We start from the raw sequence: 15,577 nt of genomic DNA, 5'->3' as shown, positions 1-15,577 counted from the left end.
TGGGCAACTGAGGTAACGTAAGTGGACAACACCGTGCTATGTTCACAGAGTTTTTTTACGCGGAAACCGCGCCACAAAACTCGTCAAAAACGGCCTGAAAATGCCTCCCATTCATTTCAATGGGAGGCGGAGGCGTCTTTTTCCCACGAGCGGTAAATGGGAAGCAGAGAAAGCGTATTTCGCGGCGTTTCATGCCCGCGGGCGAAAAACGCTGCGAAAATCTGGGTGCAGGGAGAGGAAAATCTGCCTCAAACTTCCAAACTGAATTTTGAGGCAGAATTTCCGCCTGCAAAAAACTCTGTGAACATAGCGACTGGAATCACATATGCAGTATTAATAAAAAAGGAAACCGTATGAGGCTATATTCATACATGGCAAATCTGTCGCAGAAATTTCATCTAAACGAGGCTTGCTGCCAAAACAACTCCATTCAAATGAAATTCCTGCAATATATCTGCGGCGTGTGAAAATACTATGAAGGAAAGACTGATAGGTCTCCTCTTTTGGATCCACTCCTGGGTTTGACTGAAAAATCAGCATGTGTGATTCCAGCCTAAGGCCTCATGTACATGACCGTAGTGGTGTTGCACGGCTGTGATTTGCATCATTCTTGAGTTGCAGCGCCGTTCATATCCCATTTTTTCCTCTGCAATCATTTCTACACGGAGACCCATTGGTGTGACCGTCTGGGATTTCGGCTGCAGCACTTACCATCCTACGTGACTGATCTTACTTCTTGTGGTAAGCCTACACCTGTCACATTTTGACTGCTATTTTTGGGCTTACTTACGCTATGTGGCGCCGTGTGTTTTTTCTTGTATCATTCACTTAGATCAGGTTGCATTATCTCCTTTGGGAGTTAGCAACCCGAATTTTGGAGGTATCTGATCCACTACTCCACCCTACGGGGGCGTTTTTGGAATCAAAGATCTTCCTGCATCGGCTGCCGCATTATCCTGACCCAGTTCTTCAATCGTTGAGAGTTTTCCCTCTGTTGCTGATATTATCTCCATGATGTTGGACTTTGCTGATAACAGAGAACACCTGCGTGAACGCCTCATTTTGCAATCCATCGGGGTTGAGGTCCCCCCTGCAACACCACTAACAGTGAGTACGGGATTTACTCCTGAACAAACTAAATCCATGACTGATCTCTTTCTGCTGCTGGAGGATACATTGAAAAAGGAGGCTTTGCAGAGCATTGACTATCGGTTTTTGACATTCTATATTGATGAGAATATTTCACCTAGGGGTCTTAGAATTCTTTTCAATAATCCCTATCCTACTGATATCGTGTTCAATGTTGATTGGTATCATCATATTGGACAGTGTAGCAAAGGTTTCCTAGAGAAACTTAGAAGCAAGAGGCATTCAATTAGTGAGTTACTCACTTTAGAGATCAGTTCTTTAACTAAAAAACTCCTGGAGTTTTCTGAACATCAGGATTTTTGCAAGTTAGAGATCTCTACTAATAAAAGATTAGTTCAATATGAAAATGAGCTCGTTCTAAAAAAGGCCAATAAATTAAAAAGAGACCGTAGTGATTACTCTTTGAATCAATTAGGTGACTGGAGAGTGGGGTCCAATCCACACACCCCTAGACCTAATACTGTAACAAAAAGGACTTTTAAAGCAATTCCTAAAAAGAACATACTTTCTTTGGATAATTACCAGGATTCGTCTCCTACTACCGTGAGGTCTCCTAGTAATAAGTCCAAATATAGGGGCCATGAAACTTTGCGCACAGGGTCATTAAATCCCCAATATAAACCGAATACAGTTGTCCCTATCAAAGGTACCAATATCAATAAAGACAATCCTACAATGAATACTATTATTCCAGTTAACTGTTCGGTTTCGAATAATGCCCATGTAAGAACAACTTCCTCCAGCCACCAATTGTCGATTATACCCGTTAACGCTTTCAAATCTACGGATCTTGATTTTGAATTAATGCGTCTAAATCTACAATCGGGTGGCTTTCCTTCTGAATGTTCACAGTCCTCTCATTTTAATGATTCCATCAATTCCCAAAATCAAGGGAGTATATCATCACTGATGCAATTATCCGTACATAGTACCCCTAATTCCAACGAACAGCTTGTTTTTTCAGTACATGATATAGAGTCATCAATGAACTCTGACGACTCCGTATGTGATATACAGCAGAATACACGTATTCCAACACAGATTGAATTCCCTTCTGATCACCCCTCTACATCTCTGGATAACACCATCTCTACCAATTCTTTTTTAGGCCTTCCATCTCAATTGACCATGCCCCCGATCACTCCAGTATTAAAAAGCAAAGAGTGTTTAATACCGTATATTATAAGTCCCAAAATTCAAACCATAACAAGTTTTTTTCCAACAATACAAAAAATTTCAACAAAAAGAAAATTAGAACACGACAAAGATATAGAGGAAAGAGGGGCGGTAGGAACCGTAAATTCGCTACTACCTCACGTACAGTTGAAGAAACCAAGGTGCATCCAGTAAAACTTTTTAATTTGTCTTCGTATGAATTAAATGAGTTCGAAATAAGCTTATTAAGTAAGGGGCTCTCCTTTTGTCCTGTAGCCCCCCCAGACACGTTTGAACTTTTTATGGATCTAAATAGATTTGTTCGGAAATTAACCTTATCCAGACATTTTTCTATGTTTAAACACTCCCCCACATCTCTTGTGGCAAGTGATTTTTGTGAGAGGGGGCCTACTCAAATGGCTTTAAGTGTGGAAGTACATCCCAAATCCAACTTTTACCCTGCACACCATCAAGGGGCCTTTTTGGAAACGTTTTCCACGTTGGTTGGCAATGAATTTCGGGCATTGGACAAACCCCAATTCATGCCGGATAATTTAACACCCAAGGAGAGACAAGCTATCAAATCATTACGCAGTAATGAGAATATTGTTATCCGCTCTGCGGATAAAGGTGGGGGTATTGTGATTCAAAATAAAAGTGATTATCTGAATGAAACATCAAGGATTCTATCTGATGGTTCGTTTTATTTAAAATTAGTGGATAACCCACTTTCTGCTTATCTTGGTGAATATAAGAACTTGATTGACATGGCTTTTTCTGACGGGTTATTAACCAAAAAGGAAAAAAATTTTCTTAATGTACCATGCCCCAGTCTACCCTTTATGTATCATCTCCCCAAGATACACAAATGTATGACCAATCCTCCTGGACGCCCTATTATTTCGGGCATTGGGTCCCTCACCAGTAATTTATCTCACTATATTGACTTACATTTACAACCGTTTGTATTACAATTACCGTCTTACTTGAGAGATTCTACCCAGCTTATCCGAAACTTACAGGAGTTAGTAGTCGATCCACTTGTGTCCAATGTGTGCTTTTTGACAGCCGATGTCACCGCTTTATACAGTAACATTCCTCATGATCGAGGGCTTGAAGTTGTGGAATCATTTTTAGCTTCAAACCCCAAGTTCCCAATAACACAAATTCAGTTTTTAACCAATTGTGTTGAATACATTTTAAAGCACAATGTTTTTAGTTTTGGAAAAAATTACTACAACCAAATAAAGGGATGTGCGATGGGCTCTAGGTTCGCCCCGGCATATGCCAATCTGTTTATGGGTGATTTTGAGGATAAACATATTCTCAACGATCATGTTTTTAGGGATAAGATTCTTTTATATAAACGTTTTATCGATGATTTATTTATTGTATGGAATGGAAGGGAAGATGAAGTGGGCAGTTTTATGGAAATACTCAACAAAAATGACTATGGAATATCCTTTACCTATACTTTTTCAACTACCTCTATTGATTTCTTGGATCTTACTATTTGCTATGACAAAGCTGCTAATAATTTCAACACTAAAACCCATTTTAAAACCGTCGATGTAAACAGTTATATTGATTTTAAAAGTGCACACTACCCGCCGTGGATTAGAAATGTGCCTTTTGGGCAATTTAGGAGAGTGAGGAAAAATTGCTCCTCTGACCACAATTTTCAGGAGGAATGTAAGATTTTAGAAGGTAGGTTTAGGGAAAAAAATTTCCCAATACAATTGATTAAGGGGGCCCGCTCTAGGGCGGCGGAATTAACCCAAAAATCCTGTGTTGCTCCAGTAAAAAGGGTGGAGGCTATCATTAATGGTACAAATGAGACTGACAAAGTTGATAAAAAGAATAGTTTGAAGAAACACTCAAATAATTTCATCACATCTTATAACAGTGGACATAATTCCGTAAGATCAATTTTGTCGAGATATTGGCATATCTTGAAAAATGACCCATTCCTCAAAGATTTTTTGCCAGACAAACCAGGCATTACATTTAGACGCTCAGCAAATTTAAAAAATATATTAGCCCCTAGCCGGGTCCATAATATTAAGTCATCTATTCCAAAAACCCTCTCCATTTTAAATGGTTCCTTCAAATGTGGACAAAAACGGTGTCTTTGTTGTATCAATATTTCACATAGAAAACATACTTTTAGTTCTAATATTACTAAGGAAATTTTTCCTATTAGGTCATTCCTCAATTGTGGCAGTGATTATGTCATTTATCTCTTGGAATGTTCGTGTCGGTTACAATACATTGGGAGAACTATTCAATGCCTGCGGAGTAGGATTAATAAACATAGGTACAATGTCTCAAAAGGATTTTTAAAACATAGTGTTTCAAGACACTGTGCCTCGGTTCATAATTGTCAATTTAATAAGATTACTATTACTCCGATAGAGCAAATATCTTGTGACATTCCCAATCGGTTCCAGAAATTAAAACAAAGAGAAAATTTCTGGATTTTTAAATTACTAACACTGCAACCAAATGGTTTAAATGATATTTCTGAAACATCCCTCGACTAATTTTATTCTCTGGGGGTCTATGACTGTGGTTTTGTGTTTTTTCACCCCCTTTTTTTTTTTACATATATGTATATATATATATATATATGTATGTATTTTTTATATATATTTTTATGTGTGTTTTTTAGATACATGTTTGTTTGGCAAATTTTCTCATCTCATATCTCCTAATTCTCCAGTTTTTATCATCAATTGTAACTTTTATCTGTGTATGAATTTTCCACGGAATAAATATTTCAGTAAATTATAGTTAGTCCCCCAATGAGGCATCTTATATTAATTTGTAATGTTTACATTACAGTATTGGTTCTTAATTAATTTTTTACTTAGTGCATTTTTTATCATGATATGTGTATCCTTTTGTATATTTAATATTTTTCATCATATTTTGCAATTGCCGCATTTACATTATTGAGCATCCATTTGGATGGTTTGAGGGTTTATGTATATTTTTATATATATATGTGGATTATTTCTTCTTCCATTAAGAGAGGGGTGTGTGTATATATATATATGATTATTCCGATTTCAGATATTAAAATAGTTGTCTTCTTTACGGCATCTCAAACCTTCTTTTGAGTTTTTTGATATCTAGTTCCTCAAGTTCATACACGCTGAGAAATACAAAATATACATGTATTCAGAGGTTTATTCGTTTAAACTGATCCTTTTCTTCTTTTCTATCCTATTTATTAAAGTATTAGATGTTTATTTTGATAAAAATCGTTGTGTTTGTAAATACCACACTTACGCGAATAGCAAATAGTATGTATTTTTTTGCAGGTCCCGACTTCTATTTCTCTGAAATTCCTTGATAGCATTTTCATGGTATAATGTTCTTATTTGTATTGTTCTTTATATTTTTTAACCCATGATGTCACTTATTGTGTTACTATTGGTTTTACACTTGTCTTTCTTTATTTGTGTTTTTTAAATCTTTTTTATCGATGACGTCACTGATGCACTCTGACCTTGATCACATTGGCGTTTTTTTTTGGCAGCATGTTGTATTTAAGGTGTGTTGTTTCAACTGAAATTTATATGGCCTGAGGAAGATGCCGGTGCGGCATTGAAACGCGTAGCCTATTGAATAAAAGATCTTATCATTATAACCATTCCAAGCATCATTCTTGAGTTGCAGCGCCGTTCATATCCCATTTTTTCCTCTGCAATCATTTCTACACGGAGACCCATTGGTGTGACCGTCTGGGATTTCGGCTGCAGCACTTACCATCCTACGTGACTGATCTTACTTCTTGTGGTAAGCCTACACCTGTCACATTTTGACTGCTATTTTTGGGCTTACTTACGCTATGTGGCGCCGTGTGTTTTTTCTTGTATCATTTGCAGCTCGGACGGCCGCGGAGCGTCATACGCAAGTTGTGGGCCGTGCACATGGCCGCATGCATTAATTTCCATGAGCCTGGACCGCAAAACACGGCCGTAATAAGACATATCTGTTCTGTGGAAACCATAGGCAACATGCACACGACTGTTGCAGTTTTGCTGACTGCAAAACACTGATCCTAGTGGCTTCCGTGTGCTGCCCATTTTTTTTGCGGACAAATACACTAGAATGGGTGAGACGGCCCGCAAACACGGACAAGAATACGACCTGTTCTATTAGTCTGCGTAACAGACACACGGATCTGCAAAAAACAAAACAAAAAAAACAAAACGGATATGTGCATGGCCCCAAAGAAACGAATGGTTCAGTATGCTATCTGCAAAAAAAAACAGATAGGACAATGAAGAAAACAATGGGCGTGTGAATGAGCCCTAATCAGGAGTGTGCAGAGAAAGCAAAAGAGTAATCCGGCTTATCTGTCCATCAGTCACGAGACACAGGGCCTTATTGCACATAACAACTAGAGATAAGATTTCATCTGTTCATACAGCACAGAAGGGATCAAGGAGCCGAGTTTCAGGCGGCCAGCCCACAGCAAGAAGATCAGATCCGGATTCCACCATAGCAGAAGCTTCACCTGAGCATTGTCTAGATCTCCTCTGCTTCCCCTGCTGCAGGCTGGCTGGCTGCCTGTCACTTGGCTGCTCCATCCCTCTGTGCAGGCTGTTGTCTTAACAAATCGTGATCTCGTGAGATGGTGTAAGTCTCCCGAGATCACACTGCTTAAAGAGGCTCTGTCACCAGATTTTGCAACCCCTATCTCCTATTGCAGCAGATCGGCGCTGCAATGTAGATTACAGTAAAGTTTTTTTGTTTTTTTTAAACGAGCATTTTTGGCCAAGTTATGACCATTTTTATATTTATGCAAATGAGGCTTTCTAAAGTACAACTGGGCGTGTTTAAAGTAAAAGTACAACTGGGCGTCTATTGTGTGCGTACATCTGGGCGTTTTTACTTCTTTTACTAGCTGGGCGTTGTGAATGGGAGTGTATGATGCTGACGAATCAGCATCATCCACTTCTCTTCGTTAACACCCAGCTTCTGGCAGTGCAGACACACAGCGTGTTCTCGAGAGATCACGCTGTGACATCACTTCCTGCCCCAGGTCCTGCATCGTGTCGGACGAGCGAGGACACATCGGCACCAGAGGCTACATCGACATACCTGCAAACGCCGATGCTGCTGCAGAATCAACTGTAGCCTCTGGTGCCGATGTGTCCTCGCTCGTCCGACACGATGCAGGACCTGGGGCAGGAAGTGAGTGACGTCACAGCGTGATCTCTCGAGAACACGCTGTGTGTCTGCACTGCCAGAAGCTGGGTGTTAACGAAGAGAAGTGGATGATGCTGATTCGTCAGCATCATACACTCCCATTCACAACGCCCAGCTAGTAAAAGAAGTAAAAACGCCCAGATGTACGCACATAATACACGCCCAGTTGTACTTTTACTTTAAACACGCCCAGTTGTACCTTAGAAAGCCTCATTTGCATAAATATAAAAATGCTCATAACCTGGCCAAAAATGCTCGTTTAAAAAAAACAAAAAAACGTTACTGTAATCTACATTGCAGCGCCGATCTGCTGCAATAGGAGATAGGGGTTGAAAAATCTGGTGACAGAGCCTCTTTAAGCTGACTGGACAGTGTCAGACCTGTTCCTGTTTACACCCCATTGACTGAGTGGTGGAGACCGCCCAGTTCAATTTATTCATTAGCCTATCAGACGTTGAAAATAACAGCGCCTATTATGGGGGAACCTAAAGAAAAATAAACTGTATTAGGGGAAAACAAGCAATAAGCTACGGTGCCAGATTTGTTTTATTGTTGGTAATGACAGGTTCTCTTGGTTGCTGTGGGCAACAAGGAGACTTTCTGAAATGTTGTTGTACTACAGGGGTCCATTACATATACAGCTGCTGCATATGGCAGTAGAAGGGAATAGACTAAGACGTCAAGCAATTTACTACCAATAAGGGTACGTTCACACGCAGTGTTTTTCAGCGTATTTCGGGGCGTTTACACCTTGGGGGAAAAAAATAAAAAAATAAATCGGAAACTGCCCATTGAAATCAATGGGAAAAACAGCATTTAGTTCGTACGGGACGTCTTTTTACGCCGGTTTTAAAAAACGGAGCGTAAAAAGAAGTAGCATGTCACTTCTTGAGGCGTTTTCTGGAGCTGATTTTACATTGAACACTATGAAAAACACCTCACAAAACCACCTCAAAAGAAGCTCCAAATCAAAAGCAGATTTATTTTCAGCTTCAAAAACGCCTGAAAATCAGAGGCCGTTTTCTCTGAAAACAGCTCCGTAATTTTCATCCGTTTTTGACTCAGCGTGTGAACATACCCTAAGGACTATTTTCGGCTGTTTTTCGTGCCGTAAACAGATGAAAAATCGGAGGCAGAACGCCTCCAGACATCTGGCCATTGATTGCAATGGGAAATACGGCGTTCTGTTCCGACGGGCCGTTTTTTTATGCGGCCACGAAAAAGAAGTGCAGGTCACTTCTTGGAGCCGTTTTTCATAGACTACTGAAAACAGCTCCAAAAACCGCCGCGAAAATCGCGAGTGGCTTAAAGGGAATGTGTCGCTAGAAAATTTTTTTTTTTTGTTAAACAGTTAGTATATACATGATTAGACATTGTTATCATTTTTTCACAAGTCAGGAAATATTATAAATTAGATTCTAATTTATAACATTTCCCTGTGCTGGTCACTAGAGGGAGCAATTCCCAAAATTGCAGCATTGGCATGTGGTAAAGCAACCACATTGCTTTATGCTGCAAATTTGGTGTAAACACACACTCGCTCTAGTGTCCTCACACAATCCCCCCTCCCTTATCCTGGCTAGTGCCAGGAGAAAGGAGGGGATTGAATGTTCAAACCTCCTACACTGTGTGCCGCCATTTTTTGAGCGAATACACAGTGTAGTAGGCTTAGATACAGTGGTAATCACACAGTAAAACACGAACAAACACTGACATAACTTACCTGCTCCTGCCGCCGCTCCCTCCGGTCCGTACGCTCCGTCTGCTCCCTCCGCGCCTAGTGCTTGCTTCAGAACACATGTCCGGAAGCCACGACCGGAAGTAGTAATCTTACTGTCCGGGCACGGCTTCCGGTCCACAAGAAAATGGCGCCGGATGTCGCTCGGCCAAAGACCTTCCATTTGGACTGTGTGGGAGCGGCGCATGCACCGTTCCCACACAGACTGCGTACACCATAGTGAATGGAACGGCTCCCGTTCGCATTCTCTATGGGGCTGTATGTGCCGTATTCCATGTCTGTATGTGTCGTTAATCGACACATACAGAGATGAAAAAAAAAATGGCAGCCCCCATAGAGAAGAAAGTTTAAAAAAAAAAAAAAAAAAAAAGTAAAACACAAATAAATACTTTTTTAATAAAACACTAAAAGCAAATTGATCTAAAAAAAATTTTTTTCGCGACACCCGTCCTTTAAAAAACGTCTGAAAATCAGGAGCTGTTCTCCCTTGAAACCAGCACCGTATTTTCAGCCGTTTTTGACTCAGCGTGTGAACATACCCTAAATGTGAGTTATTAGACAGGACGTGGGCTGCGTATTGGTCATGCACACAGCTGCTTGTACATGGATATGTGTCTATCCCTCACTCCTGTATATACTACTGTACACCTAATCTAGTGTAATATTCTGTTCACAGTATGTATAGAAGACCTGAAAGTGACCGGATAACAGTCAATACCAAGGGCTAGATGGGGGTTACACATTGCACAAGACTGGGAACACGTTTCTAAATCCAGCAGTGATGGTGAGAGCGCTGACACTGAGCAGAGGGCAAGCATCAATCTACTCTATACTACACAGCCTATATCCTGCTAAAATAAAAAAAAAAGAAACCACCAGGAAATAAAACTTCAGCAGTCGTCCTCATCTGTCAAGTTATGAAAAAGTCTAACCAGTCTCTTCTCAGTTCTATCAGTTTTAGGAAAACTGAAAATATAGGCTGCATTATAGTGATTGTCACTTACATTTCCTATAGGAGTAGTTTACATTCTCTTTTAAATAGGCCATACAGTACAGGTGTCTGAGAAAGCTGGGTGACAACCCATGTGAAAGAAGGAAGAGAATAAATATATATATATATATATAACAGTCAATGGGGCTTTCTCACTACAGCACTGATACTTGTGGCACTTTCAGATGGGGGTGAGGTGGGGTTATCTCTGGGTCAGCCGCACCATAAACGGAGCAGACATCAGCGAATTGTGGTCCACCACATGTCACTGACATTTAACACTTTACGCACATGCGTTCCCTCCCCTCCATATGTGTGCTATTAATATAACTGCAGGGGAGGGGGGTTTAATGTGAAAGATTGAAGGTAAGGGAGCAGATACCCTGGTCAAACATCTATTACAGGTTTGCCTGGAATATTTCTATAAAGTGAAGCATCAAGAAAAAAAAATCAAATCTGAGAAATCAGCATTTACCCAGAATTCACGTGCCCTAGCCTTCCCCACACTTACCCGAAATACCCCCCCCCCCCCCCATCTTCTTGCAGGGCTCTGCTGAGTGACTGGAGTAACAGGCCACCCAGGAACCTGCACAAGAAATAACTCTGGCCCCTGCACATTATCTCCCTGCAGCCTATGACAACTGCCACAAAGGAGAGAAGAGGGGATCCAGGAGCGGCCTGCAAAAAAAACGGCAGGGATCTCCAAATCAGTGCCAGGCAGGCCCAAAATGGAAATTAAAAGGCATATTCTGGGCACAACTGACAAACTGTATGATCTCCAGTATTTTTTCTTCTTCTAGTAACAGTGCCTCTCTCGCCCATGCGCTGCATCTGGTATAGCAGCTTATGACTATCCAAGTGAATAGAACCGGGCTGCTATACCACACAGAGCACATGGACAACAAAAACAGACCCCACTTTCTAACCCCGGACAATGCTTTTAAAGCGCAGGGCACCCATGTGTAACATGGCACACGTCATACAGCATCTGCCTGTGTCATGTGCAGCACTATGTAAAAGCCATGTAGGTGAACCTACACTTGTATAACAGGGAAATGCATTTGCATCGATTCCTGATTATATTTCTCATGCCCTTTCACAGCAAGTGTAACGGACAGCGGTAGGAAAAACAAATCCCTGCTGCCCCGTGCAAAAGATAACCCAGTGTACGCATATGATGCTGCAAGCACAGACTGACATAAAACAGCATGGGAGTCCTGACTAGCTGCAGGGAGGGGGAATTCCCTCTAATACAAGGTAACCGCCTTTTGAGTTGCTTAGGCTAAGTTCACACTACCGTTCCTATCAGGTTACCTCACTTTCCCGATAGAATTACCATTGATTTCAATGGTAATTCTTTTGTATCAGTTGCTTTCCGTTTGTCTCCGTTCGTTAGGTTTCCGTTTTTTTTTTTACGGAAATAAAAGTGCAGTCTGCAGGACTTTTGTTTCAGTTAAAAAAAAAAACGGGAACCCAGCGAACGTAGACAAACGGAAAGCAACTGATACAAAAGAATTACCATTGAAATTAATGGTAATTCTATCGGAACCGTTGCTTTCCGTTTAATATATCGATCCTCAATTCCACTGATGGAAGAGAGATAAACTGATCGCAACGCCAGTGTGAACGAAGCCTTAAGGAAAGGCCATGTGTACTTCTTGGCAGAAACCTGGCATGACTATCCAGAACAATATGGCTTATCAGGAAGTTACATCATTTCTTATAAAACAGTGCAGCGGGTTGGGCTGGACATTTTACAATTCTGCCCTTATGCACGGGGCATATCCACTGCTAATAGCTTTTGGGGACTATGGGTAAGATATCAGTCCCCAAACTATTATATGCTAAATACCTTCTGCTTATGTTATAAAGATGCAGTAAGTAATGATTATACCCAACACTTCACACAGTTGTGCTTGTCCCAGCTTTATAACAGCCTTTTTATATTGAAGCTGGCCCAGCGATCGGCTGATCGCCGCGAGCCATACAGTTACTCTGTGGTAATGTGGGATTACATTCATTGGAGTGATTGGCCACGTAATAGATATTTCATCAGAGCGAGAGCTGTTCTTTGATAGCGACTCCTTGCAATGGCTAGTAGTGGGGGGTACAGAGGAACCCCCCCCCACCTCTAGGACATCCATAACCGATGAAACAACCCCTTTAAGACTAGGACTACACAGTGACTTTGGTTGCATCGCAGGCAATGAGAGTGAATGTGGTTGCTTTGCGACCCGCAAGCGACAAGGTATCTTGCGAGTGTCGTGTTGCAGTAACCTGGGCGTTGCAAAGCGAAAACACTCACTTTCATTACTTGCGATCTTTGGCTGTGCAGTTATAGCCTAAAGAGGGTCCCCCCTAATCCCTAGAACAGGGGCATCAGCCACTCTAAAGTAAACGGGCGCTACAGAAACTATAGGAAATGTGCACCGCTGCTTCCGTATCTCCCATCGAATATAATGACGTGAACTCACCTGTGCTACCAACCTCTGTCCCGGGAGACCGTCACGCACGCCACCTCTACCCCGCCGTCAACTCTACCCCGCCGTCACGCACGTCAACTCTACCCCGCCGTCAACTCTACCCCGCCGTCAACTCTACCCCGCCGTCACGCACGCCACCTCTACCCCGCCGCCACCCACGTCACCTCTACCCCGCCGCCACCTCTACCCCGCCGTCACCTCTACCCCGCCGTCACCTCTACCCCGCCGCCACGCACGCCACCTCTACCCCGCCGCCACCTCTACCCCGCCGCCACCTCTACCCCGCCGCCACCTCTACCCCGCCGTCACCTCTACCCCGCCGTCAACTCTACCCCGCCGTCAACTCTACCCCGCCGTCAACTCTACCCCGCCGTCACGCACGCCACCTCTACCCCGCCGCCACCTCTACCCCGCAGTCACCCACGTCACCTCTACCCCGCCGCCACCTCTACCCCGCCGTCACGCACGCCACCTCTACCCCGCCGTCAACTCTACCCCGCCGCCACCTCTACCCCCGCCGTCACGCACGTCAACTCTACCCCGCCGTCAACTCTACCCCGCCGTCAACTCTACCCCGCCGTCAACTCTACCCCGCCGTCAACTCTACCCCGCCGTCAACTCTACCCCGCCGTCAACTCTACCCCGCCGTCAACTCTACCCCGCCGTCACGCACGCCAACTCTACCCCGCCGCCACCCACGTCACCTCTACCCCGCCGCCACCTCTACCCCGCCGTCACGCACGTCACCTCTACCCCGCCGTCACCTCTACCCCGCCGCCACGCACGCCACCTCTACCCCGCCGCCAACTCTACCCCGCCGCCAACTCTACCCCGCCGCCAACTCTACCCCGCCGCCAACTCTACCCCGCCGTCAACTCTACCCCGCCGTCACGCACGCCACCTCTACCCCGCCGCCACCTCTACCCCGCAGTCACCCACGTCACCTCTACCCCGCCGCCACCTCTATCCCGCCGTCACGCACGCCACCTCTACCCCGCCGTCACCTACGCCACCTCTACCCCGCCGTCAACTCTACCCCGCCGCCACCTCTACCCCCGCCGTCACGCACGCCAACTCTACCCCGTCAACTCTACCCCGCCGTCACGCACGCCACCTCTACCCCGCCGCCACCTCTACCCCGCAGTCAAGCACGCCACCTCTACCCCGCCGCCACCTCTACCCCGCAGTCACCCACGTCACCTCTACCCCACCGTCACGCACGCCACCTCTACCCCGCCGTCAACTCTACCCCGCCGCCACCTCTACCCCGCCGCCACCTCTACCCCGCCGTCACCTCTACCCCGCCGTCACGCACGCCACCTCTACCCCGCCGTCACCCACGTCACCTCTACCCCGCCGCCACCTCTATCCCGCCGTCACGCACGCCACCTCTACCCCGCCGTCACCTCTACCCCGCCGTCACCTCTACCCCGCCGTCACCTCTACCCCGCCGTCACGCACCCTCTACCCCGCCGTCACGCACCCTCTACCCCGCCGTCACGCACCCTCTACCCCGCCGTCACGCACCCTCTACCCCGCCGTCACGCACCCTCTACCCCGCCGTCACGCACCCTCTACCGCGCCGTCACCTCTACCGCGCCGCCACCTCTACCGCGCCGTCACCTCTACCGCGCCGTCACGCACATCATCGCTGCAGCGTCATGTAATAAATATATATAAAAGCTCCGGTGCCCCAGAGCCTCCACATCACGGCAGGGTGTCATGTCTCACCTTGGCTTTCTCAGCCGGCTTCTTCTTGTTCTTCTTCTTGGGCTCCTCCACCTTCACTGTCTTGTTGGGCACAGGGGCTCTGACCTGGGACACGGGCTGTTCCTTTTCACGATGTGTCACCCGCTTGTTACTAGGGGAGCTCCGACTGGTAGCACAATGCAGCAGCAGGAAGAGGAGGAAGAGTCCCAGAGAGATGGGCACAGCCAGGAACACCCAGGCCGGGTACCGCTGAGGTTCCAGGCCTAACTCTAGGCCCAGCTCCGAGCGAAGAAGACCGAGCCCTGTGATAAGCAGCTGTCTCAACCGGGCAGACACTTCCTCGGCCTGCTGGGCCGCTGCCTCCTGCCAGCCTGAGCTCATGGTGTGTGGAGGAGCAACCTAAGGGAAGAAATGTGCCACCAGGCGGCCCGTGGTGCCCCCTTCTTCTGGCCCGTACCACTGGGTGACTGCGCACGTCAGCAACAGGGAACGAGAAAGACAGCGGTGGCCAGAGAGCACTAAGCGGCGTCCCGGCTCCGCCCAGGCCTAGCGCAGAAGCAACGTCATCACTCCGGCCGAACGGTCGCCATGTTGGTGTAAACTGGGAGTTAACCGCATCACGTGGTACAGCGGGAGATGCTGACGTGGACTAGCGGTTGTGTGGATAGTCACGTGATGTTTGCCGTCACCAAAGGATCAAAGGCAAATTAAAGAAAAAAAACTTTATTTATGTGTTGTTCCAATAGTAGCTAGCTGTTCCTGTGTTTTTCGGGTTAATACTATGATCCTTCTTTACCAAATTCATTGCCAGTACTCAACATGGCGGCGTATGCACATCTGACAGTCATTTTAGAGCATGGCGAACTGCGCATGTCACTATTTAGGACACTTCCGCTGTTAGTAGCGCATGCGCCGTTGTTTACACTGGTTCTATTCCCAACTTTCCAAATTCATGGAACAGTTCTTTTGAAAAGGGGTTTTTCGATTTACTGAAAATAAAGGGTCTGCGACTTCCTAATATATGTTGCATTTCAAGTCCTCATAATGTTCAAGATCTCCGCTGTCTGGTCAGTGAATGGGAACAATCTTGTTTATATCCACATAAACTCCAAATGTATGTTACCAATT

At 45.0% G+C, this 15,577-nt stretch overlaps 1 protein-coding gene across 1 annotated transcript in view; it reads right to left on the bottom strand.

The window, feature by feature from the left end:
- Positions 1–15,073, bottom strand: part of MTDH (metadherin) — a 38,615-nt gene extending 23,542 nt beyond the window's left edge. Inside the window, exon 1 of the mRNA XM_075825937.1 lies at positions 14,471–15,073. Within this exon, the coding sequence (XP_075682052.1) occupies positions 14,471–14,830 (360 nt within the window). The 5' untranslated portion in view covers positions 14,831–15,073. The remainder of the gene's footprint in view (positions 1–14,470) is intronic.
- Between the last annotated feature and the right edge of the window lie 504 nt (positions 15,074–15,577).

This window comes from Rhinoderma darwinii, chromosome 5 (assembly GCF_050947455.1).
Source record: "Rhinoderma darwinii isolate aRhiDar2 chromosome 5, aRhiDar2.hap1, whole genome shotgun sequence".
Taxonomy (NCBI): domain Eukaryota; kingdom Metazoa; phylum Chordata; class Amphibia; order Anura; family Rhinodermatidae; genus Rhinoderma; species Rhinoderma darwinii.
The sequence above is the reverse complement of the archived record's forward strand: the minus strand, read 5'-3'. Positions and strand labels throughout refer to the sequence as shown.